Source organism: Aotus nancymaae, unplaced genomic scaffold (genome assembly GCF_030222135.1).
Source record: "Aotus nancymaae isolate 86718 unplaced genomic scaffold, 86718_ANA_hifiasm-v0.15.2.pri h1tg000020l, whole genome shotgun sequence".
Lineage (NCBI taxonomy): Eukaryota > Metazoa > Chordata > Mammalia > Primates > Aotidae > Aotus > Aotus nancymaae.
Genome location: NW_026988432.1, coordinates 67676090 through 67699089, shown reverse-complemented (window position 1 = coordinate 67699089; position 23000 = coordinate 67676090). Strand labels below are relative to the sequence as shown.

The 23000-nt window shown below is 47.4% G+C and overlaps 1 protein-coding gene and 1 non-coding gene across 2 annotated transcripts; one reads left to right on the top strand and one right to left on the bottom strand.

The window, feature by feature from the left end:
- Positions 1–226: 226 nt before the first annotated feature.
- On the bottom strand, positions 227–333 carry LOC135276123 (U6 spliceosomal RNA). The gene has a single exon (XR_010343689.1). It is a non-coding gene; the product is annotated as a U6 spliceosomal RNA (small nuclear RNA).
- A 4297-nt stretch (positions 334–4630) lies between these two features.
- TUBB6 (tubulin beta 6 class V) lies at positions 4631–22418 on the top strand. The gene is made up of 4 exons (XM_021667545.2): positions 4631–4750; positions 5058–5166; positions 7456–7566; positions 20931–22418. Exons 1-4 carry the CDS (start codon positions 4694–4696, stop codon positions 21989–21991), a joined length of 1338 nt encoding a protein of 445 aa, XP_021523220.2. The 5' UTR covers positions 4631–4693; the 3' UTR covers positions 21992–22418.
- Positions 22419–23000: the final 582 nt, after the last annotated feature.

The window sequence follows — 23000 nt, the reverse complement described above, 5'->3', positions numbered from 1 at the left end:
TCAGGGGTTCAAGACCAGCCTGGCCAACATGGTGAAACTCTACCTCTACTAAAAATACAAAAATTAGCCAGGCATGGTGATGTACCCGCCTGTAATCCTAGCTATTCGGGAGGCTGAGGCAAGAGAATTGCTTGAACCCAGGAGGTGAAGGTTTCACTGAGCCAAGATTGCACCATTGCACTCCAGTCTGAGCAACAGAGTGAAAATGTGTCTCAAAAGAAAATCTTTTTATATGAAATCTTTCATGAATTTGCATGTCACTCTCCCCGCAGGGCCATGCTAATCTTCTCTGTATCATTCCAATTCTAGTATACGTGCTGCCAAAGCAAGCACGAAGTATTATTTTTCAAAAGAATTAAAACCCAAGAAAATACATTTAACCCGACTGTGCTAACACAGTCTGGTGTTTGGCAGGTCCCCAGGCCACCCTTTTTAAACGTTGACTCCCCCATTTGTAACCAAGACTGCTCAGACTACCATGGGTCAGGGAAGGTTACATTCATCCACCCATCTACACTTGCCCCAGTCCCCACTCGCCAGATCAAGAGGACTGTGGCTGCCCTTTCCAGGAGAACCTGCAGAGAGTAAATTGTGACAACACTTCACTGAAGGCACCAGATAGCAGGAGAGTTTAACCCCAGCCTAACTCAGAATTGACGCCTGCTCGCCTGGCTTGCCACTGAGACCCACAGGCTGCTCTCCCCAGCAAGGCAGTGGGGAGTAGCAAGTGTGTTCTAGTCCTTGAAGTTCACGTGGATCAATACCCAGGGCCCAGAGACAGGGCAACACCAGGGCACCCCAGCCTTCCCAGCCTCCCCGGCACCCTCCCACTCTCCACTTCCTGTCCCGGCCTCTGCCTCTCCCTGCACAGTTGGCAGGTGGAACATCCACTTCTTTCTGAAGAAACTCCATCCTCTATCCACCAAAAGGAACATCACATAAAAATATCAGGGTCTGATGTCATTCATTTTTCCAAATTTAGGGGTTTAGTTGAAAATAACACCACCCTACTTAAAGGCATCAGCCTAGTTCAAGGGCCCGATCGGCTCCCTGGGTCCCCTTCCCCAGGGACTTCTCAGCATTTGGAGAGGATGAGACCCTCCTGTCTTCTTCCTCGGTGCAGCCCAGAAAAGGGTGGGCGAAGAAGAAACACCCATCACCCATATCCCATGTTCCAAGTGTGTGTAAGCACCAGCACTCAAACCTGGGCAGTGAGCCTGGAATCTTCCTACACAAGCATGAAACAGAAGCAGGTGTTCTGAGAAGCAACACTGTGATCAAAGGCACAGACGAGACAGCAAGACAAAGAGGAAAGCGGGCAGACAGGAGTGCCTGGGTAACGAGGCTAGCTCAGAGCACCAAGGTCATGAACGCCGTCACTGCCTTCAACCCAGAGGAGGGGCCCTGTCCTTGGCCTACCCCCTGCCTACCCCCGTAGGGAGTACGGGGGCCACTGGCATGTGCCCACAGCTCCTAGATGGCACTCAGCCCTCAGACCCCGGGAATCCCTACCCAGACCTCCCCAAACCTCCTTCTAGGGCCCCTTCCTCCCACAGGATGGCCTGGGATGGTTGTGGGTGGGGAAGGACTGACGTGTCCACAGGCATGTACAGGAGACCGGTCCCTGTGTGGGACAGAATGGGAGGTGGGCCGAAAGGCAGCTGTTGAAAGTGAGGACTGCAGACTGAGACCAGCCCCCACTGCCATGCCCTGATGCCAATCAACGAGGAGTCCAAGAATTCTACCAATTTATTTTTCTTTTTTTTTTAAGACAGGGTCTCACTCTGTCATCCCAGCTGGAGTGCAGTGGCAACGATCATAACTCACTGCAACCTCCACCTCCCCGGATCAAGCAATCAATCCTCCCACCTCAGCCTCTGGAGTAGTTGGGATTACAGGCATGTACCGCCACGCCTGGCTAATTGTTTAAATTTTTGTAGAAACAGGGGCCTCATTATATTGCCCAGGCTGGTCTCCAAGTACTGGGCTCAAGCAATCCTCCATCAGCTTCTCAAAGTTTTGGGATTATAGACATGAACCACTGTGCCCAGCCTAGCCCGAGGATTCTAAACTGGAACTTGGCTTTCCAGATACCAAGGTGCATTTTTTAAGAGAATGTGTCCTCTACACCTTTTTAAAGTTTGGTTTGTGGCTTGTGTGCATTTGGACACACCACATCACAAACAGCCTCACCCAAGGGGAGTGAGGGCCATGGAACGGGAAGGGAGGAGGCCCAGAGCCAGGCCAGGCTGATAGGGTCAGGGCTTCACCTGCTGGCTCCCAGCAGGGGGTGACCACACACATCAGGGAAGTCAGGGCTGGGGTTCAAAGACAGGCCAAGGCTGCAGAGAGACTAGGAGTCATTTTGGGAAAGAAACGTGAAGTCAGGTTTTGCACAACAGAACTGTCCCCACCAGCCGGGGAGGCCTTGGTTCATTCTTCAGGGAATCTCTTGTGTCCTGCGGGGCCCGCCTCTGATGAGAAGGAAGGGAGACAAGCTTTGCAGGGGAAGGTTTCCTCCCAGTCTCCTCACTCCTCCAGCACAGCGTTTCTCCAGACAAAGTCCATTCCGCGGGCACCAATCCCCACAGACAGCACAAAGCAAGCAGGAGCCCAGAAATCAGCAGGTCGGATTCTCCCTTGTCAAATCCAAGTGACAACGGACTTCCTGAAGCCATGCTGACACCTGCTTTCTGGCTCAATCAGACCCTTGGACTTAAATTCCAGACCAAAGACTAGCACTGAAAGGGTGGCTATTTCAGCAAAGGACCAAAACTTCTAGACACTTTCTTTTAAACCACTTGATAGCTGCATTTCTCTTTTTTCTTTTTCTTCCCGCCACTGCCCCCCACCCCCACCCCCAGATGGAGTCTCAATGTATCACCCAGGCTGGAGTGCAGTGGCGCGATCTCGGCTCACTGCAACCTCCACCTCCCGGGTTCAAGCAATTCTCCTGCCTCAGCCTCCTGCGTAGCCGGGATTACAGGCACCAGCCACCACAACCAGCTAATTTGTGTATTTTTAGTAGAGACGGAGTTTCACCATGTTGGAAGGCTGGTCTCGAACTTCTAACCTCGTGATCCGCCTGCCTCGGCCTCCCAAAGTGCTGGGATTACAGGCGTGAGCCACAGTGTGCCGCAGATGGCTGATTTCTTAGAGAGACCAAAGCTGGAGGAAGGGCTCTTCCAGGGGTGCACATGCCCTCCGCTCTCGGGCTCCCCAAACTAGATGGGTTAAGCTAGCATTTGTTGGAGTCAGTAATTAAGTAATGGAGGCAAACAGCCTAAATAGGGGTGTTTGAGGACTCAGGAGAAGGTGGCTGGGTAATCTCAGGCTCAAAGTTTGAAAGGGGAGCTCAGGGGCTGGGCTGTGGCCTTCTCATCACAGCCACACGCCTGTGTAGAGTGTGGGGACCCACAAAGAGGCCGAGGAGCAGCACTGGGGTGAAGAGAGCAGTGGGAAGGCGGGGACCCAAGAGTTAAAAAAAAAAAAATCCTCCATTTGGAAACATTTGCAAAACTCCAGAAGAAAAACTTTTAAAAGTTCTCCACTTCCAAACACAAACATGCACACACACAATTAGGATTTTCCCAAAGTTTTCATCTATCTAAAAAGAAACTGCCAGTGCAAATTACAGAACATCGTCTCTTCCTCCCGTGGGGCGTTTCCACGGGCCTGGGAGTGGACCCAGAGGCTACCCCGGAGGTCCCAGCCTGAAGCGTTCACGCGAGGAAACTCCCGTAAAAGCCCTGATGCACGCACATTCTGACTGCATAGGCCAGAAAATCCCGCACTTTGGAGGCTGAAAGGCTCTCGGTGGTCCCCTAGGACAACTTCTTCCGTTAACAGAGGAGTCCGCTGAAGCGCAGAGCTAACAGAAAACAGCCAGAATTAAAATCCAAGTCACCCGGCCCGGCATCGGCGGTCATTCCCTTCCACCACACAAAACTGGCCAGGAAGAGGGACTCTTGCGCGCCCTCCCAGACCGAAAAGCATTTCTTGGCTAATGCGCGAGGGGGAGGCTGCGTAGACCCGGCGAAGGGGGTGTTCATTTTCGGATCCAGCCCTGTAGTCACTTCAGCTAAACCCCGTTTCAAAGAGGTGGGGGTAGTCAGAGCGGAAGGGCCCCTGTATCTCCGGAGACGGAAACAGCAGGACTGGGGGGCCCTAAGTTCGTGTGCCAGGGGTGCGGCTGGAGGGCAGAGGTCAGCGACCCCCGAAAAGCTTCACCGCCGCGCCCCACGGACGTCTCCCCGCTGGGCTGGAGTCAGCCCGGGCGGCTACAGGGCTCCCGGGAGCAGCGCCGCGACCCCGCCGGCCACGTCCGCTCCGCCGCCCCGACGCCCTGGCCCGCCTCGCGTCTCCCTCGGGCAGGGCACCGCGAGGGGCAGCAAAACGGTGGTGGGGGCAGGCGCCGGGGTCCTTCCCGTCTCCTCCCCGTCCGCCTGGAGCTCGTCCTTTTCCGCCCGGCTCCAGGCAAGGGTCCCCCGACTGGCGCGCCCGCGAGTCCTCCCTCGGCGGCTGCTGGCCGGGCAGCGGCGTCGAGCGGGGGCGGTGGGGCGGGGCTCGCGGCCATTGGCGGGCGGCGGGACGGGGGCGGGGGCGTGGAGGGTCGGTCCCGGGGCTCTGGGGGCCGGCCGCAGTCGCCGCCTTCATCCACAGAGCCAGTACCCAGTGCAGAGCCGCGCCCGCGATGAGGGAGATCGTGCACATCCAGGCGGGCCAGTGCGGAAACCAGATCGGCACCAAGGTGGGCCGGGCGCGGCGCCGGGTTTCCCCGCGGGTGGGCGGCTGGCAGGCCCTGGATCTCCTGGCGCGACCCCCGGCCGGGGCGCGCACTCGCTCCGCCGCGCGGGCCGCAGGGAGGGAGCGCCCAGGGCGTGGCCGGCCGGGGACCCTGTACCCCTCGCTCCCCACCCCCACCCCAGCTGGGAGCGGCCGCCAGCGGCTCAGGCGCGCCTGGAATTCGGCCGCCCGGGAGCCCGGGGTGGGCGCGGGTGGGGACACCCCGGGCTCCGGGTTCTGAGCGTCTGTTTCCCCGCCTTGCCCTGCCTAAGTTTTGGGAAGTGATCAGCGATGAGCATGGCATCGACCCGGCCGGAGGCTACGTGGGAGACTCGGCGCTGCAACTGGAGAGAATCAACGTCTACTACAATGAGTCATCGTGTGAGTAGCGCTGCCGCCGCACCCTGCCCGACCGGGATCCGCGTGGACGCTCGGGCGCCGCCTTTGCGGGCGGCGAGTTTGCTTCGGGAAAAGTTCTCCCAGGATGTAGCAGGATTCCTGGCTACTCCCTTCGCTCCTCCGGGGCGGGAAATCCGCTGTCAGTTTATTCAAACAGCTGGATTCGGCCTATCCCGAGGTCTGAGCGCTTGAAAGGGACCACCCGTTAGTGTTCTGAAATCAACGCAGCAGTTCCTGCCCAGCCTTCTCTCTCTAGCCCGGCGCGGTGGCTCAAGCTGTAATCCGAAAGCTTTGGAGGCTGGGACGGGAGGATAATTCGGGCTCAGGAGTTCCAGATCAGCCTGGGAAGCATAGGAGACCGCCCCCTGCCCTCGCCACCTCTACAACAATTTTTAAATTAGCTGGACGTGGTGGCGCGCACCTGTAGTCCCAGTTACTGAGAGCTTGAGCCCAGAAGGTTGAGGCTGCAGTGAGCTGTGATCGTGCCACTGCACTCCAGCCTGGGTGACAGAGCGAGACCCTGTTATAATAAATCAGAGCGTTTCTTGAGAAAAACAAAACTCCCCCCCGCCCCCAGTTTAAAATGTATTTCTTATTGGGGATTCTTGGCTAAAAATTTGAAAAACACTGTCTTAAGTGAGTTTTGTGGTCCCTTGCAGATCTCCCTGGAAGTTGAAACTGCAGGCAGTTCTGAGCACCTAGTGGAGTTTGGTAAAATTTCCAGGCTATGGTTTATCCAAATTTAGAAATAATATCATTCCTGTCCCGAATATCTACATATATATATTGGGACTACACTTATACATTAATTCAATAATTTTTATTATAAAAGCAGTGAATGTCCTACACAAAACAACAAAAAGACATAGAACACCCAGAAAGTGACAGGTGCCACCCTTGCACACACATGTGATATCTCCCGGGAGATATGCTTTTGGTTTATTGGAGTCTCCACTTTGGAGACACTTTCTGCTTGTCCACACAAGAGCTGGGAAGTGCAGTACGCGTGAATCACTGGGTTTTATTCATTTACGCAACAATGACAAAAGGCTGGGAACATCAAGTAATGGAAGATGAAATTTCTAGAGGACATTAAGGACAATTCCAGTATACACTGCACTTCTTGGTAACCCCTCGGCCCAGCTTGGATACATTCATTTTCTTTTTTTCTTTTCTTTTTTTTTTTTTTGTATTTTTAGTAGAGACAGGGTTTTGCTATGTTGGCCAGGCTGGTCTTGAACTCCTGGCCTCAGGTGATCCACCTGCCTCAGCCTCCCAAAGTGCTGGGATTACAGGCATGAGCCACTGCTCCCAGCCTGGTACATCCATTTTCGATCTGGGCGTGTGCACTGCAGGACAGGAGTTGACGAGTAGGTTCTATTTGGAGTCATATTAACCTTGTCCTCACTGGGAACAAATTCTAGCCCAATTGGCATGAAAATGACACACAAGAACATTCTGACTCAAAATGAGAATGACTCTGGGGAAACAGAGCCAGTGGAGTGCTCCCAGTAACAAGGTGCTCAGATTGCACATGGGCACAGGTATGTATATGCATGGGGGAGGTGTCACAAAGCAGAGAATTTCATCCAAACCTGGCAATTTGCTGTAATAAATAGTGTATTTCCATGGTGCTAAAATCATAAAACTTCCCAACAGGAAAAAGGTGTCAGGGTGAGCTGGAAAATACAGTACGCAGGAAGTTAGGGGACTTGATTTCTCATCTTGCCTCTTCCTGTAACTTCCTCTGCCAGATCATGCCTGGGCTGGTTCTTCATTCCAGTGTTAAGGTTCTGGGATTTTTTTTTTTTTAAGAGACAGGGTCTCACTCTGTAGCCCCAGGCTGGAGTGCAGTTGCACAGCCATGGCTCACTGCAGTCTTGACCTCCTGGGTTCAGGTGATCCTTCCACCTCAGCTTCCAGAGTAGCTGGGACTAGATGTGCACACCACCACACTTAGCTAATTTTTTTTTTTTTTTTTTTTTTTTTTTTTTTTTTTCAGAAATAGGGCTTTTCTCTGTTGCCCAGACTGATCTTCAACTCCTAGGCTCAAGCAATCTGCCCACCTCAGCTTCCCAAAATGCCGAGATTACAGGCTTGAGCCAGTGTGCCCAGCCAATTCTGTGATTCTAAGAAAGTTCCTGTACCCTCTCTGAAAAGACCCTGATTGATCCATCCCAAGCAGCTATAACTGGTGGAACTTGAAAGGGGAAAGTCCATTATTTTAGAAACCTGAAAGTAACTCTTGTGGGTGGCTCTTTTCTCCTCTAGCTCAGAAATATGTGCCCAGGGCCGCCCTGGTGGACTTAGAGCCAGGCACCATGGACAGCGTGCGCTCCGGGCCTTTCGGGCAGCTTTTCCGGCCTGACAACTTCATCTTTGGTACGTTCCATCTTTCTCACTTTCTTCTTTTTTTAAAAAAAAATTAGTTTATATGCCAGGTTTAAAGCATCACGTGTCATACAAAAACTGAGTGGAAATCAACAGTTCCCAACCCCACCCCTCCCACCCCCAGCTGGGTTCATCACAAGGAACAGTTTTTTTTAAATCTTGACTTTTTTGGTAGCAAGCGACCTCTGTATCTCTAAATGAAATTCTTCTACTGATAGTTCTTGATTAAAAAGCAAAAACCAAGAAACAGTTTTAGACATCAGTTTTTTTCTCCCCATCATTATAAAGTTATTTTACCTTTTGTTTTTGGTTCCTGTATTGGTTTTATCAGAATTAGGTAAATCCTTTTTTCCTCACTTCTTCCACCTAAAAAATGATGGTAAAACCTATCTTTCTGCAGACTTCTAAAGAAAATTACATAAAATTAAATGAGGTGGTACTATTAGTGTTATCAAGTAGAACCAACAAGATAGGTGGCAGATTTGGAAGTTTCCCACGTGACTGTTTTAATGCTGGAGACCACATATCTATTTACATTATTGCAAAAAAAAAAAAAAAAAGAATCCTCACCCAATCAAACGTATTTCCAATACCTGGGAAAGGCAGTGTTTTCCAAGAAAATGTCAGAATTTGAAGGCTGATTCTAGCTTAAAGGCACTACAATGTAGGAATCAAATACATCATGAAAAATCTACATTCCAACCCCTTTCTCAAAAGGCACCAACCAGGAAGAGATAGTTTAATTGAGGGTAACAGACTATCCCATTATCTAAACCATTCCAGAGAAAAAATGATGGGAAACTTCCAACATTTCCAGTGAGGCTAAGTAGCTTCTGCTAGAACATACAAGTGAAAGCTGTATATCAAACTCACTTAAAAATATAGATGCAAAAATCCAAAAAAAAATATTTAGAATATCAAATGCAGTTGTGTTTTTAAAAAATATTAATAGCACATTGTGAACAAGTAAGACTGAGAGGCAGATAGTGTAACGGTTAGGAGTCTGGCTGTGCTGCCATACTCCTTGGGTTTAAATCTTGGCCCTTCCACTTACTAGGTGGCCCTAGACTTACTTAACTTATTTGTGACTTAATTTCCTCATTGTGAGTGGGGCTGTCTACCTTAGTGAGATGTAAGGATTAAATAAATACTTAGAATGTCTAGTACAAAATAAGTGTTTGATAAATATTACCAACATCCCAGGAATGCAAGGATAGTTCAACATTAAGAAGCCTACTAATAGATTAAAGAAAACATTTTAATAGATGCCCCAAAAAGTTTTTTTTTTTTTTTTTAGACAGTCTTACTCTGTCATCTAGGCTGGAGTGCAGTGGCGCGATCTCGGCTCACTGCAACTTCTGCCTCCGGGGTTCAAGTGATTCTCCTGCCTCAGCCTCCCAAGTAGCTAGGTCTACAGGTGTGTGCCACTACACCTGGCTAATTTTTGAATTTTTAATAGAGATGGGGTTTCGCCATGTTGGCCAGGATGGTCTCAATCTCTTGACCTCATGATCCACCCTACTTGGCCTCCCAAAGTACTAGGATTACAGGCATGAGCCACTACGCCAGGCCAGGAAACAATTTTCTTTTAAAAAGATAAAGTTTTGGATGTGTTCCTGATTTGCAGAGGACAAAAAATTTCTTTGTAAGTTGGAAGTAGAAAGAAACTTCCTTTATTTACAGATTATCTACCAGAAACCCATGGCAACATTATACTGCCTGGTGAAACATTAGAAGTGTTCTCAGCAGAATTAGGTGTAAGAAACAAATGTCCATTTTCTCTATAATTATTCCATGTTCTGAAGGCTTTAGCCAGTGGACAAAAGCCAGAGAAAGAAAAGATGCAAATCATGTAAAGGAAAAGACAGAATTGTTATTTGTAGATGAAATTATTCTCTTAGAGTTTCCAGATGGGCTGTCAGCTGAAAAATGACTAGAACTTACAAGATTTCAGTAAGGCAGCCAGATACAAGATAAAAATATTCAGAAATTCATAGTTTTGCTATCAGGTGACCAATCCTTCTGATTAGCCTGGAACTGGGAGGAGGTGTTCCCCACGACACGAGACTTTGAGTGCTAAAACTATCAGGGTCCCAGGCAAACTGGAACAGAAGAATCACCTTAAAAGCAATAATCAGATATAAGATAACATTGGGGAACACATCCTATTCACAATTGTAATAAAAACTAGAAATACCTGGGGACAAAATTTCCTGGTGACTAGAGGTGAGAGGCAATTAAAACAAAATATTTTTTCTCCCACCAGATTTGCCAGTATTTTAGAAGCTGCTAAGAGCTAGTGTTGGTGAAAGTGTTTGGGAAAATAACAGCTGTTCAGAGAACTACTTTTAATAGATTGAGCAAATCAATAATTTCCATCCAAGAGTTCCAGTTCAAGGAATCTGTTCTGCAGAAATGCTCACACATAGAGGTTGCAGATTGGCCTCCAGAAGAGCTGAATCCATTTGCACGCCCACAATGGGTGTCTGAGAGCCCCTCTTGCCCTTACCACCACCACATGGTGTGTCATCCTTCAACTTGGAGGGACTGCTCTATGAGCACTGTAGTGGACCCGACTTGGATTACATTAATACTCGGTATTGTGAGGAAGGAAAAAGGACGACCCCATTTTATACCAATCAGCACTGAATAACTCACTTACTCAGTAGGTATAGACTCAGCAGTCACAGTTTCTTTCTGGACCACATTCCCAGGTCACAGAGTTAACATAGCCAGGAAGACAGAGCACCACACCGGGAGAGGGAAACTGAGCAGCTGACCCTAGCTCTGCCCGTTGGTGGCATCAGTTCCCTTCTCTGAGTGTCTTCACTTTACAGTCTGAAATGAAGGACCCCCAAGCATCTTGGTGTCATAGACCCACGTAAGAATCTGCAGGAAGAAATGGCCCTATCACCGCACCTCCTTGTAGAATTCTGCCCAGTCGTTTCCCCTTGAGGCTCAGTGGATTTTTGGTAAGAATCTGAGTGGACTGCTAAGATATCTTGAGTCAGAATTACAGTTGCCTGAGTCTGCCATAGTCTCAGCAAGCTTTACCAGACACAATTCATGTATTTCCAACCAATACACCTTTTAGAAATCACACCTCTTCTTAGATAGGCAATGTGTGCACATGGTGCGCAGCTGGAAAAGAGCCACACAGTGAAAGCCCGCCTCCCTCGCTGCCTGCCTCCACCTGCGGGAGTGCTTTCTGAGATATGGAAACATTTCAAGCACATCTGTGAATTTGATAGATAAAGAAGATCTTAAAGTTTTACTTAAGTAAAATATATACCTTCTTCAAAGAAGGATATGAAACAGCAGTAAAAGGCATAAATGTAGCAGTTTACAATGCAGAGTCAACTGTGAGCTCAGCTGTGGCTGAGAATTAATTTTAGCTCTGAGTTTCTGGCAACTAAATCCAAAAAAGGAAGCACAGCAGGTGACACAGCTGACATTGTCTCATAAAGGGGAATATATCCTTTTAACATACTAAAAGGGAGATCTCCCTGCCATCCTGAATGACTTGTATTTATTTATTTCTGATTTTTTTATTTTTTTTTTTGAGACGGAGTTTCGCTCTTGTTACCCAGGCTGGAGTGCAATGGCGTGATCTCGGCTCACCGCAACCTCCGCCTCCTGGGTTCAGGCAATTCTCCTGCCTCAGCCTCCTGAGTAGCTGGGATTACAGGCATGCGCCACCATGCCCAGCTAATTTTTTGTATTTTTAGTAGAGACGGGGTTTCACCATGTTGACCAGGATGGTCTCGATCTCTTGACCTCGTGATCCACCCGCCTCGTGCTGGGATTACAGGCGTGAGCCACCGCGCCCGGCCTCTATTTCTGATTTTTACTTTGTTTTGCTTTTATTTTTCAGCAAAAACTAATATAACCACATTCTTAAAAGGTTTAAAGCTAGAGTTAAAAAAAAATTCCATACGCTCTTCATGTTAGTATAATCATTGCTAGCACTGAGGTATTTTTTTCACCTTTGTTTCTTTCTATTTACTGACTTTCATTAGTTGTAATCACGGCATCATTTATATCTTTTTCCATTGAACATTATATTATAAACCATTTCATATTACTGTTTAGTTTCTAAAATACATAATTTTTAATAGCTCCATAATGTGCAATTAATTCTTTATGTAACTTTATAATGGCCAATAATCAGGAAGCTGTTTCTTTCCAACTTTTTGCTCTTTTTTTTTTTGAGACGGAGTTTTGCTCTGGCTGCCCAGGCTGGAGTGCAATGGTGCGATCTCGGCTCACTGCACCCTCCACCTCCTGGGTTCAGGCAATTCTCCTGCCTCAGCCTCCTGAGTAGCTGGGATTTCAGGAATGTGCCACCATGACTGGCTAATTTTGTATTTTTAGTAGAAACAGGGTTTCTCCATGTTGGTCAGGCTGGTCTCACACTCCCAACTTCAGGTGATCCGTGCGCCTTGGCCTCCCAAAGTGCTGGGATTACAGGCGTGAGCCACCACACCTGGCCAACTTTTGCTCATAAAAGGAATATTGAGGCCAGGTGCAGTGACTCCTGCCTGTAATCTCAGCACTTTGGGAGGACAAAGCGGGCAGATCATGAGGTCAAGAGATTGACACCATCCTGGCCAACATGGTGAAAACCCATCTCTACTAAAAATACAAAAATTAGCTGGGCATGGTGGCGCATGCCTGAAGTCCTAGCTACTTAGGACGCTGAGGCAGGAGAAGTGCTTGAACCCGGGAGGCAGAGGTTGCAGTGAGCCCAGATTGCGCCATTGCACTCCAGCCTGGCAATAGAGCGAGACTCTGTCTCAAAAACAAAAAAAAATAACAAATGAATATTGAACATCTTCTTAAATTTGTATGTTCCTGACTTTGATTTCAGAATAGATTCTCAAAAAGCAAAATTACTGGGTCAAAGAGCGAGGAGATGTAAGCCCTTTTTACACACTTCCAATTGGATTAATGCCACCAGCAGTGTCTGAGAGCACAGTTTTTGCTGCACTTTTGCCTGAAATTAAACTTTTCAAAGAAATGTAGCAACTGAATGCTTATTTTGTGAGAGACTCAGGGCTTTATAAAAAATGTAAGAACTGCTCTGAATTTGGCCTATTCTATGCTGACATAAATTGTCATTGTGAAAAAGAGAAACCTGCACACATATCACACCAGGACTCACACATAGAGGAGCCGGAAGACAGGACATTAAAATGCATCTCAGTGCATGCTGCACTGTTCCCAGGGGAAGGGTGGTTAGCTGAAACTCACACCACACCCATTACTGCTTTCTGAGAGAAAATAGGAAAAAAAAAGTATCCAATTCTACATGGTTTAGTATGTTCACACTCAGACTTGTTACACAGGGCTTCATGTACCAGTGGTCGGTTTTATTTCTTAAATGGGTGGTAGGTGTGTAGAGATTCATGATATTATTTTTCATATGCTTTTGCATGCCTTAACTCTGTCAAAAGAAAGATGTCAGTTGTCTAAAAGATGTGGTCACGGAAAAGGCAGCTTTCATGGAGAAGGTTTACAGCAGGTCATGGCTGTCTGGCCCACGCCCAATCTGCCCCTGAGGGAGCTACCCAGTCTGGATGGGCACCTTGAGGTGGCCTTACCCACCAGCTGTCAGCACAGTGCAGTCGGGACCTGGCCAGGTCTTAGAGAGAGTCAAAGCCATGAACTGACCTGTATGAAGTTAGTGCATCACAAACTATGAAGTGGTGAGAAGCTAGTTTCTCATAGCTGCCACTTCAGCAATTATGCAGGTTTTCTTTGGTTTATTTGAATCGAACATTTGGGAGAGTGTAAGTTCTGTCTAGCTGTTGATAAATGGGATCACAAAGATTAAAACAAATTATGACAGACCTATGGTGCTCATTTAGTTATCTAATTGTCCCTGTAAGTCTTCAAAAATGTTAGAAATGAACTTTGGTGCTTAAAAGCTTTCCCAAAATTGCTTCTTGTATCTTTGCTTCGTCTGACATGCAACCGTATTTTTGATTCAGAATGTTTTAAGTTTTCAACAGGTTACTCTAATATGATATGCCTTTAATTGGAATTTTAACAAGTTGACACTATTTTTAGTTAAGAATTGTGAGTTGTTTAAATGAATATGCTTGTTTTGTTAAGATAACATATTTGTTAGGCTGGGCACGGTGGCTTATGCCTGTAATCCCAGCACTTGGGGAGGCCAAGGCAGACGGATCACGAGGTCAGGAGTTCGAGACCAGCCTGACCAACATGGCAAAACCCTGTCCCTACTGAAAATACAAAAAGTTAGCTGGGCATGGTGGCATTCGCCTATAATCCCAGCTACTCAAGTGGCTGAGGCAGGAGAATGGCTTGAACCTGGGAGGTGGAGGTTGCAGTGAGCCGTGATAGTGCCACTACACTCAAGCCTGGGCGACAGTGAGACTCAGTCTCAAAAAATACGTATTATAATAATAATATATTTGTTATGGAGAACAGAGAAGTATCCAGAATGTATAAACATTCTATATTGTTTAGCTAAATAGTTTTTAAGTTGTTCTCCAGTAAAAGAGGCAGGATTGTCTGTGAATTGGAGATGATCCATCCTCACTGGCTTTATATAATACTGTTTCAGTTAGAGTTGGTAAATTACAATCAACCAATGTCATTCCATTTTCAAATAGAGTTTGAAATGATTTAGGAAACACAAACTTACATTAGTAGTGTATTCTTTTAAAAGTGAAAGTTACCTGTAATCCCAGCACTTTGGGATGCCCAGATGGGCAGATCACCTGAGATCAGGAGTTCAAGACCAGCCTGGCCAACATGGTGAAACCCTGTCTCTACTAAAAATACAAAACATAGCTGGGCATGATGGCAGGCACCTGTAATCCTCAACCTCTTGAGTAGCTGCGATTACAGGCGCATGCCACCATGGCCAACTAATTTTTGTATTTTTAGTAGAGACAGGGTTTCACCATGTTGGCCAGGCTGGTCTCGAACTCCTGAACCGGTGGATCCGCCTACCTTGGCCTCCCAAAGTGCTGGGATTACAGGCGTGAGTCACCATGCCCAGCCCAACAAATCTATTATTTTGATAAAAAAAGCATATTCATTTAAACAATTTCCAATTCTTAACTAAAAATAGTGTCAACTCATTAAAATTCCAATTAAATCCCAGCTCAAGAGGCTGAGGCAGGTGAATCGCTGGAACCTGAGAGGCGGAGTTGCAGTGAGCCAAGATTGAGCCACTGTACTCTAGCCTGGGTGACAGAGCAAGACCCTGTCAAAAAAAAAAAAAAAAGGAAGAAAAGAAAGCTTCCCAGTTGGGCACAGTGGCTCATGCCTATAATCCCAACACTTTGGGAGGCTGAGGCAAGTGGATCACTTGAGCCCAGGAGTTTGAGCCCAGCCTGGCAACATAGCGAGACCCCCTCTGTACAAAAAAAAAATTTTTAATTAGCTAGGCGTGGTGGTATGCACCTGGGGTCCCAGCTCTTCAGAAGGCTGAGGTGGGAGGATCGCTTGAGCTGGGAGGTTGAGGCTGCAGTGAGCCGTGTTTGCACCACTGCACTCCAGCCTGGGCGACAAGACCCTGTCTCAAAAAAAATAAAAACTTTTCCTTAATGAATTGCTGGTTGTATAGCAGGAGTGCCTATTCGATTGTTGGAAAGTTTTGTGGGAAAAGAATGAAGCACCAGAAAGTTAAACATTCTTCCAGTCTCTTTCTATGTTTCTTTCTTTCTTTTTTTTTTTTTTTGGGAGACAGAGTCTTGTTCTGTTGCCAGGCACCAGGCTGGAGTGCAGTGGCGCAATCTCGGCTCACTGCAATCTCCGTCTCCCGGGTTCAAGCAATTCTCCTGCCTCAGCCTCCCAGGTAGCTGGGACTACAGGTGTGCGCCACCACTCCCGGCTAATTTTTGTATTTTTTAGTAGAGATGGGGTTTCACCATGTTGGCCAGGATGGTCTCGATCTCTTAACCTTGTGATCCACCCACCTCGGCCTCCCGAAGTGCTGGGATTATAGGCATGAGCCACCGCGCCCGGCCTCTTTCTACATTTCTAATTTTTTCTTCCAGCTTCAGGGCTAGAAGAGGGGGCAGGGAATGCACAGACCCTTGACACTTACTCTGTCACCCAGTGTGAGCTCAAAACCAGAGGGGGATCTCTGAGAAAACCCTGGGGACCTATTGCAGCCCCACTGGCAAAGCTTAGAGTTGGCAGCCTCCTGCTAACTGTCTGGCGTTACTGACTAACATCACACCTTATCAGTACAGAAGACGTTCAGCTCATGACTCCCAAATATTTAACTGGAACATCTGTTGCTATGAGACAGTGGCAAAATATTTTTCACAATTCACCAGCTTCCTACTTTCTTCAAGAGCACAGAACACTTCATGGCTAATCATACTGTAAATACTGAGGAAGCTGGGTAAATGGTGTGAGCTGCAGAGGCAGTCAAGGTTAGCATCTCCATCTACTCACAGCTAGCTCAAGTCTGATTGATTGGGCTTCTATGTTTGCCAAAAACCACCGACTATTTTCAGTTGTTGGTTTCGGATATTTTAATGAATTAGGTCCTCAGCTATTTTGACAGTTGCCCTGGGTCTTTCCTTTGTAAAATGTGACAGTTCTAGCCCCGAGTGTGGACCAGCCCCTAGCCTCTTCCTCCCAATGCCTGCATTGTAGTCCTGCCAGGTGCTGCCTGTTGGGCTGGGTGGGGAGAAGTTGGTGGGGGCTTAGGAAGGACAGTGACCATTTTCTCGTCTGCTAAGAGAAGGCAGTCAGCTAGGTTTCACTGTGCAACACAGCTGGGCAGGAAGAAAGAATCCTTGTTCATAAGACCAGTCACATTCTAGATGCTGTCTAGGGCTGTGAACAACACGAGGAGACTGCCACCTGAGAGGGCTGAAGTGGCCGGGCCACGGATGTGCTGCCAGCACACAGTAGGCATCTGCCTAGCCGGCCCCTCTGCAGAGCCACAGGGCCTGTCGTGCCAGTGGCATTGGGCCTTGGACTGCCAAATGGGGCAAAGACAACAGAAGAGAAAGGCTGAGCTGACTTCTCAGTGGGGCTGAAACGGATATCTGGGGTGGCTGGTGCTGCAGACCAGTGCAAGGGCCCGCTGTAGTCAGTTTCAGCTGGCCAGTTCTGCTCGCTGGAAACTTCAGTATTTCATATTTAAATGTGTGGTTTTGTTTGTTTGTTTGAGATGGGGTCTCGCCCTGTCACCCAGGCTGGAGTGCAGTGGTATGATCATAGCTCACTGCAGCCTCAAGCTCCTGGGCTCAAGCAATCCTCCCACTTCACCCTCCTGTGCAAGGATTACAGGTGTCAGCTACTATAGCTGGCCTTAAAGAAAAAAAACAAAACAAACAAACAAAAAAGAGTGTTTAATGTTTTCATGTCAAAGTTAAAGCAAACTGCTTGTACACGCTTTTTTCAAACAGTACACATAGATTCTGTATACAGTGCAGAAAGGGAAAGCCCTCATCCCTTCTACTGGTGGCCCCTGAGGTTTTATTCCATAGGGAGATAACTGAGTTTGTAGACAGTTGGGCTGTGTCCTGCTGACTGTTTTTTTTTTTTTTTTTTTTTTTTTTGAGACAGAGTTTCGCTCTTGTTGCCCAGGCTGGAGTGCAATGGCATGATCTCGGCTCACTGCAACCTCTGCTTCCCAGGTCCAAGCAATTCTCCTGCCTCAGCCTCCCAAGTAGATGGGATTGCAGGCATCTGCCATCATGCCCACCTAATTTTTTGTATTTTTAGTAGAGACGGGGTTTCCTCATGTTGGCCAAGCTGGTCTTGAATTCCTGACCTCAAATGATCTATTCGCCTCAGCCTCCAAAAGTGCTGGGATTACAGGTGTGAGCCACCACGCCTGCCATACGGACTTTTTTCTGTGTCCACATGCACTTGGGTGAGCACACACACAGCTAATTTTGTTTGGGAAACATAGGATCCTGCCACACACACCATTTGCAGCCTTTTGAAAAGTTCATTAATATATCTCAGACATCCTCCATAACAATCACAGTGCCAATCATTGTATGTGCCACCATTTAGTAATTTTCCACCTATTGACGACATTTTAAAATTTGTCATTAAAGAAGAGCTGGGCTCAGGGGTTCACACCTGCAATCCCAGTACTTTGGGAGGCCAGGATGGGATGATCACTTGAGTTCAAAAGTTTAAGACAAGCACGGGCAACATAGGGACACCCTCTCTACACACAAAAAAATGTTTTTTTAATTGTCCCAGCTACTCAGAAGGCTGAGGCAGGAGGATCCCTTGAGCCCAGGAGTTGGGGGCTGCAGTAGCTATGATGGCACCACTGTACTCCAGCCTGGGTAACAGTGGAAGACCCCATCTCTAAAATAATGATAATAATAAATTCCTCTTTTACACTTTAATCTTCTCTTATCATAAAACACATGTTTTAGTTAAAATGTCATAAGCAATATATAAAGCTGGAACTGAACTCTCTTAACCCCATCCTAAAAGACAACCTGTGCTTTCTTAAATTGTAAATGTTTTAATAAAATAATGTTTTATCCATTTTGCTAGCTGGCTAGGGAAAATATTTCCATGCCACAGGACTTAAAAGGAACAAAAGGGTATACAGTGAAAAGTTGATCTTCCTACCCCAAACTAATGTTAAGATTCTTGTATGTCCTTTCAGATATGTTCAGGCAGACACATATATTCACACACACACAATGTAGCCAACTGTATCCACTGTTCAGTACCTTAAGTGTCTCTCCCTGGCTCCCCAGCAACATATTTTGAAAATCTTTACATTTCAAAACTATGGTCACTTCATTCTTGTTGATGGCTGATGGGATTTTGCCATGTTGCCTAGGCTTGAAAATACTTTTTGATAATAACTCACTATTTGATTTTTGGCATGTAATTCTGAAGATGATCAAAGAACTGAATGACGCTGTAGAACATAATTCATTCCCATTTACCTATATCTGTAGACAAGACTTCTCATCTACTTAAAAATTAAGAGGAATAGAATTGATGCCAAGCCTTGGCCCATTCTGGCAGTATTTAATATTCACCCTTGGATAAATGAACTAATAGGAAAATATATATATAGATAACATTAGTTAACACTTTGTAATCACAGAAAATTAAAAAGAATCAACTTCAACTGATTGGAATTTTTTTTTTTTTTTTTTTTTTTTTTTTTTTGAGACAGAGTTTCTCTTGTCCTCCAGGCTGGAGTGCAATGGCACGAACTCGGCTCACTGCAGACTCCACCTTCCGGTTTCAAGTGATTCTCCTGCCTCAGCCTCCCAGGTAGCTGGGATTATAGGCACCCACCACCACACCTGGCTCATTTTTATATTTTTAGCAGACACGGGATTTCACCATGTTGGCCAGGCTGGTCTCGAACTCCTGACCTTGTGATCTGCCCGCCTTGGCCTCCCAAAGTGCTGGGATTACAGGGGTGAGCCACCCAGCCTTCTGATTTTTAAATATATTCTATCAATACACTTAACAGAATGATATGAGTTCTTTAAGGTGATTATACTGTACTCAGAAATTAAAGTTATATTATTTGCAACTATTTGATTTATGAAAAAATAGATGTTAACTTTAAAATGAATGAGAAGTATCTAGCATCTAGTTTTTTCAGATGTTCATTAGCCAGGTGTAGTGGTACGTTCCTGTAGTCCCTGCTACTCAAGAGGCTGAAGTGGGAGAATCACTTAAGTCTAGGAGTTCAAGGCTGCAGTGAGCTAGGATGGTGACAGTGTATGCTAGCCTGGGTGACAGAGTGAGACCTTGTCTCTAAATATATAAATACAAATGTTCACAGCAGTGTGTGAAAGCCATTGCATTGTGTGAAACTTGCAGTGCCCAGAAAAGCCAGAAAAGCAAAAATGAAAATTATTTCCTCCCACTCCTCTTTAAGTGCATCTGTTCATAGGTACACACAGACCTGTATAATTTTGACAGCTGGGAAAAAATGCTTTTGCTAGTGAAATAGTCAATTTTAAAATGAGATAAAATGAAAAACAGGATTTTAAATTTAAGAGCCAATCTTTCAGATTCAAATTTTTTCTAGGTAAAGTAAAGTATACATAAGCCTGTCTGGCAAAAATGCATCATTATGCAGAAAACAGACTAGGTCTTCAAAAATGCACCATTATACAGAAAACAGACTAAGTCTTTTATTTTATTTTATTTTATTTTTTGAGACGGAGTCTCACTCTGTTGCCCAGGCTGGAGTGCAAATGGCATAATCTTGGCTCACTGCAACCTCTGCCTCCAGGGTTCAAGCGATTCTCCTGCCTCAGCCTCCCATGTAGCTGGGATTACAAGTGTGTGCCACCACACCCAGCTAATTTTTGTATTTCTAGTAGAGATGGGGTTTCACCATGTTGTTCAGGCTGGTCTCGAACTCCTGACCTTGTGATCTGCCTGCCTCAGCCTCCCAAAGTGCTGGGAATACAGGCGTGAGCCACCACGCCCAGCCACTAGGTCTCTTTTTAGTTACTTGAAATCTGGATAGAATACAGAAATCTTTCAGGCATATTAAGCTCCTTTTCTCAACTGCCTGGAAATAATTTGAGAGCAGGAATTAATTCCTGTGCTTACTATTCAATTATAGGTACAGAATAAATAGTTCTGCAAACATTTTGCAACAGCAGTTCTGGATGATGAATGAGGGGCTCTACTAACATGAAAAAAGTAAAGTGTCAGTTTTGCAAAGAAAATACTTATACGTAGTACAAAATTCAGAAAGCCCAAAGGAGAGCAGTTTGTTTTTGTTTTTGTTTTTTGAGATGGAGTCTCACTCTTGTTGCTCAGGCTGGGGTTCAATGGCGCAATCTTGGCTCACTGCAACCTCCGCCTCCCAGGTTCAAGCAATTCTCCTGCCTTAGTCTCCCAAGTAGCTGGGACTACAGGCACCTGCCACCACGCCCGGCTAATTTTTGTATTTTCAGTAGAGATGGGGTTTCCCCATGTTGCCCAGGCTGGTCTCTGACTCCCGACCTTAGGTGATCTACTGCCTCCGCCTTCCCAAGTGCTGTAATTACAGGCATGAGCCACCGTACCTGGCCCGTAAGTTTTTTAATGTATACCTTTTGTTCCCTTTGAATTCTACCATGTGCGAGAATTCCCTATTTAACGTGGAACAACCAGGCCAAAATGCATATACATCTTTAAATTGATTAGTAGCTACTTTGAGTTGCCTAAAAACATGCCAGTGCATGTGCTCAGCAGCGTTGGTGGGTGCCTGTTTCCCCGGCCCCTCCCTTTGGCTAACAGTACATCATGGAATCTTCAGACTCTCCTTGTCGGTGACCATTTAACAAGTATGGTGATGGCACAGCCCCTTCCTGTTTAAATGGCAGGGGACTCTCTTGATTCTGTTGCAGGCCAGACGGGTGCAGGGAACAACTGGGCGAAGGGGCACTACACGGAGGGCGCGGAGCTGGTGGACGCGGTGCTGGATGTGGTGCGGAAGGAGTGCGAGCACTGCGACTGCCTGCAGGGTTTCCAGCTCACGCACTCGCTGGGCGGCGGCACGGGCTCGGGCATGGGCACGCTGCTCATCAGCAAGATTCGCGAGGAGTTCCCGGACCGCATCATGAACACCTTCAGCGTCATGCCCTCGCCCAAGGTGTCGGACACGGTGGTGGAGCCCTACAATGCCACGCTGTCGGTGCATCAGCTGGTGGAGAATACCGATGAGACCTACTGCATCGACAACGAGGCGCTCTACGACATCTGCTTCCGTACCCTCAAGCTGACCACGCCCACCTACGGGGACCTCAACCACCTAGTGTCGGCCACCATGAGCGGGGTCACCACCTCGCTGCGCTTCCCGGGCCAGCTCAACGCCGACCTGCGCAAGCTGGCAGTGAACATGGTGCCCTTCCCACGCCTGCACTTCTTCATGCCTGGCTTCGCGCCGCTCACCAGCCGTGGCAGCCAGCAGTACCGGGCCCTGACCGTGCCCGAGCTCACCCAGCAGATGTTCGACGCCAGGAACATGATGGCCGCCTGCGACCCCCGCCATGGCCGCTACCTGACCGTGGCCACTGTGTTCCGCGGCCCCATGTCCATGAAGGAGGTGGACGAGCAGATGCTGGCCATCCAGAGTAAGAACAGCAGCTACTTCGTGGAGTGGATCCCCAACAACGTGAAGGTGGCCGTGTGCGACATCCCGCCTCGTGGCCTGAAGATGGCGTCAACGTTCATCGGCAACAGCACGGCCATCCAGGAGCTGTTCAAGCGCATCTCAGAGCAGTTCTCAGCCATGTTCCGGCGCAAGGCCTTCCTGCACTGGTTCACGGGCGAGGGCATGGACGAGATGGAGTTCACCGAGGCCGAGAGCAACATGAACGACCTGGTGTCCGAGTACCAGCAGTACCAGGATGCCACCATCAACGATGGGGAGGAAGCTTTTGAGGATGAAGAAGAGATGGATGGATAGGTGGAATAGAGGAGCCGCCCCAGCTCAGATCCTACAATAGGCAAGTTCTTTCTTGAACCCTGGTGCCTTCTACCCCATGGCCCTGAATGGTGCAGTAGCCTAGGTGTGTTGGTGTTGGTCCCTCACAAATGCAGCCAAGTCACGTAATCAGTCATCTGGAACAAAGACAATACTTTAAAACAGGTCAGAAGATAACACTATGGGGATTTTCTACTAGAGGACTTGAAAGAGAACTGAGGGGCCACAAAATAAACTTCACCTATCATTAAGTGTTCAAGCATGTCTGAGAATTAGCAGGGGAGTTAGAAACAGTCATTTTCATCCTTTGCGATGAAGCCTGAAGCTGTGCCGTGTTGCCTTATTTGAATATGCAGTATGGGACTTTGAAATAATTGATTCATAATAAAATACTAAATGTGTGTCTTCATCTCTCTAGCCATGTGCATACATAAGTTACTCTCTCTGATTACAATGGCTGCTCGGGTCACTGGCCTCCGTGGGGTGAACTCCTCCCCGCTCCAGTTTACTAAAACAACAGAGCAAAGAGATCTTCTTTAAATGGAGGCTTTAAGGGGGCAGCCAAAACTGTGCATAGCTGCAAAGCAATGCAGCACAAACGAAAGCCCCTCTTCCCATCCGCAGCCACCTTTTAGACTCCCATAGAATCTTGCATTTTCCCAAGTCAGGTCCTGGGCTAGGGTTCCCTAACCTAGCCAAAGGAGCCACAGGAAAGGCCTTTGGGCCTCCAGACAAAGCCAGGGGTGCTGGGCGGGAGCTGGGGCACCAGCAGCCAGCCCTGTGTAGAAGGGATGGACCCTTTTCTGCTGTGACCCATCACACTTGATGGCTTCTACCACTGGCCATGTCTTTGGAGTTTCCAAAGACAAACCACGGGGAACAGGCAGTAGCCTTGTTACTGCCTGGTACAGACCCCACTGTTCACAGCATTTCTGCTTTACTTCCCTCTTGAAGCTGTGAACATGGGACTTGCTCCAGCCACAAGAATGAG

Coding starts and splice junctions, on each gene's coding strand:
- TUBB6 (XM_021667545.2), top strand. CDS start 4,694: ATGAGGGAGATCGTGCACATCCAGGCGGGCCAGTGCGGAAACCAGATC. Junction 4,751..5,057: donor GAAACCAGATCGGCACCAAG/GTGGGCCGGGCG, acceptor GCCCTGCCTAAG/TTTTGGGAAGTGATCAGCGA. Junction 5,167..7,455: donor CTACTACAATGAGTCATCGT/GTGAGTAGCGCT, acceptor TTTCTCCTCTAG/CTCAGAAATATGTGCCCAGG.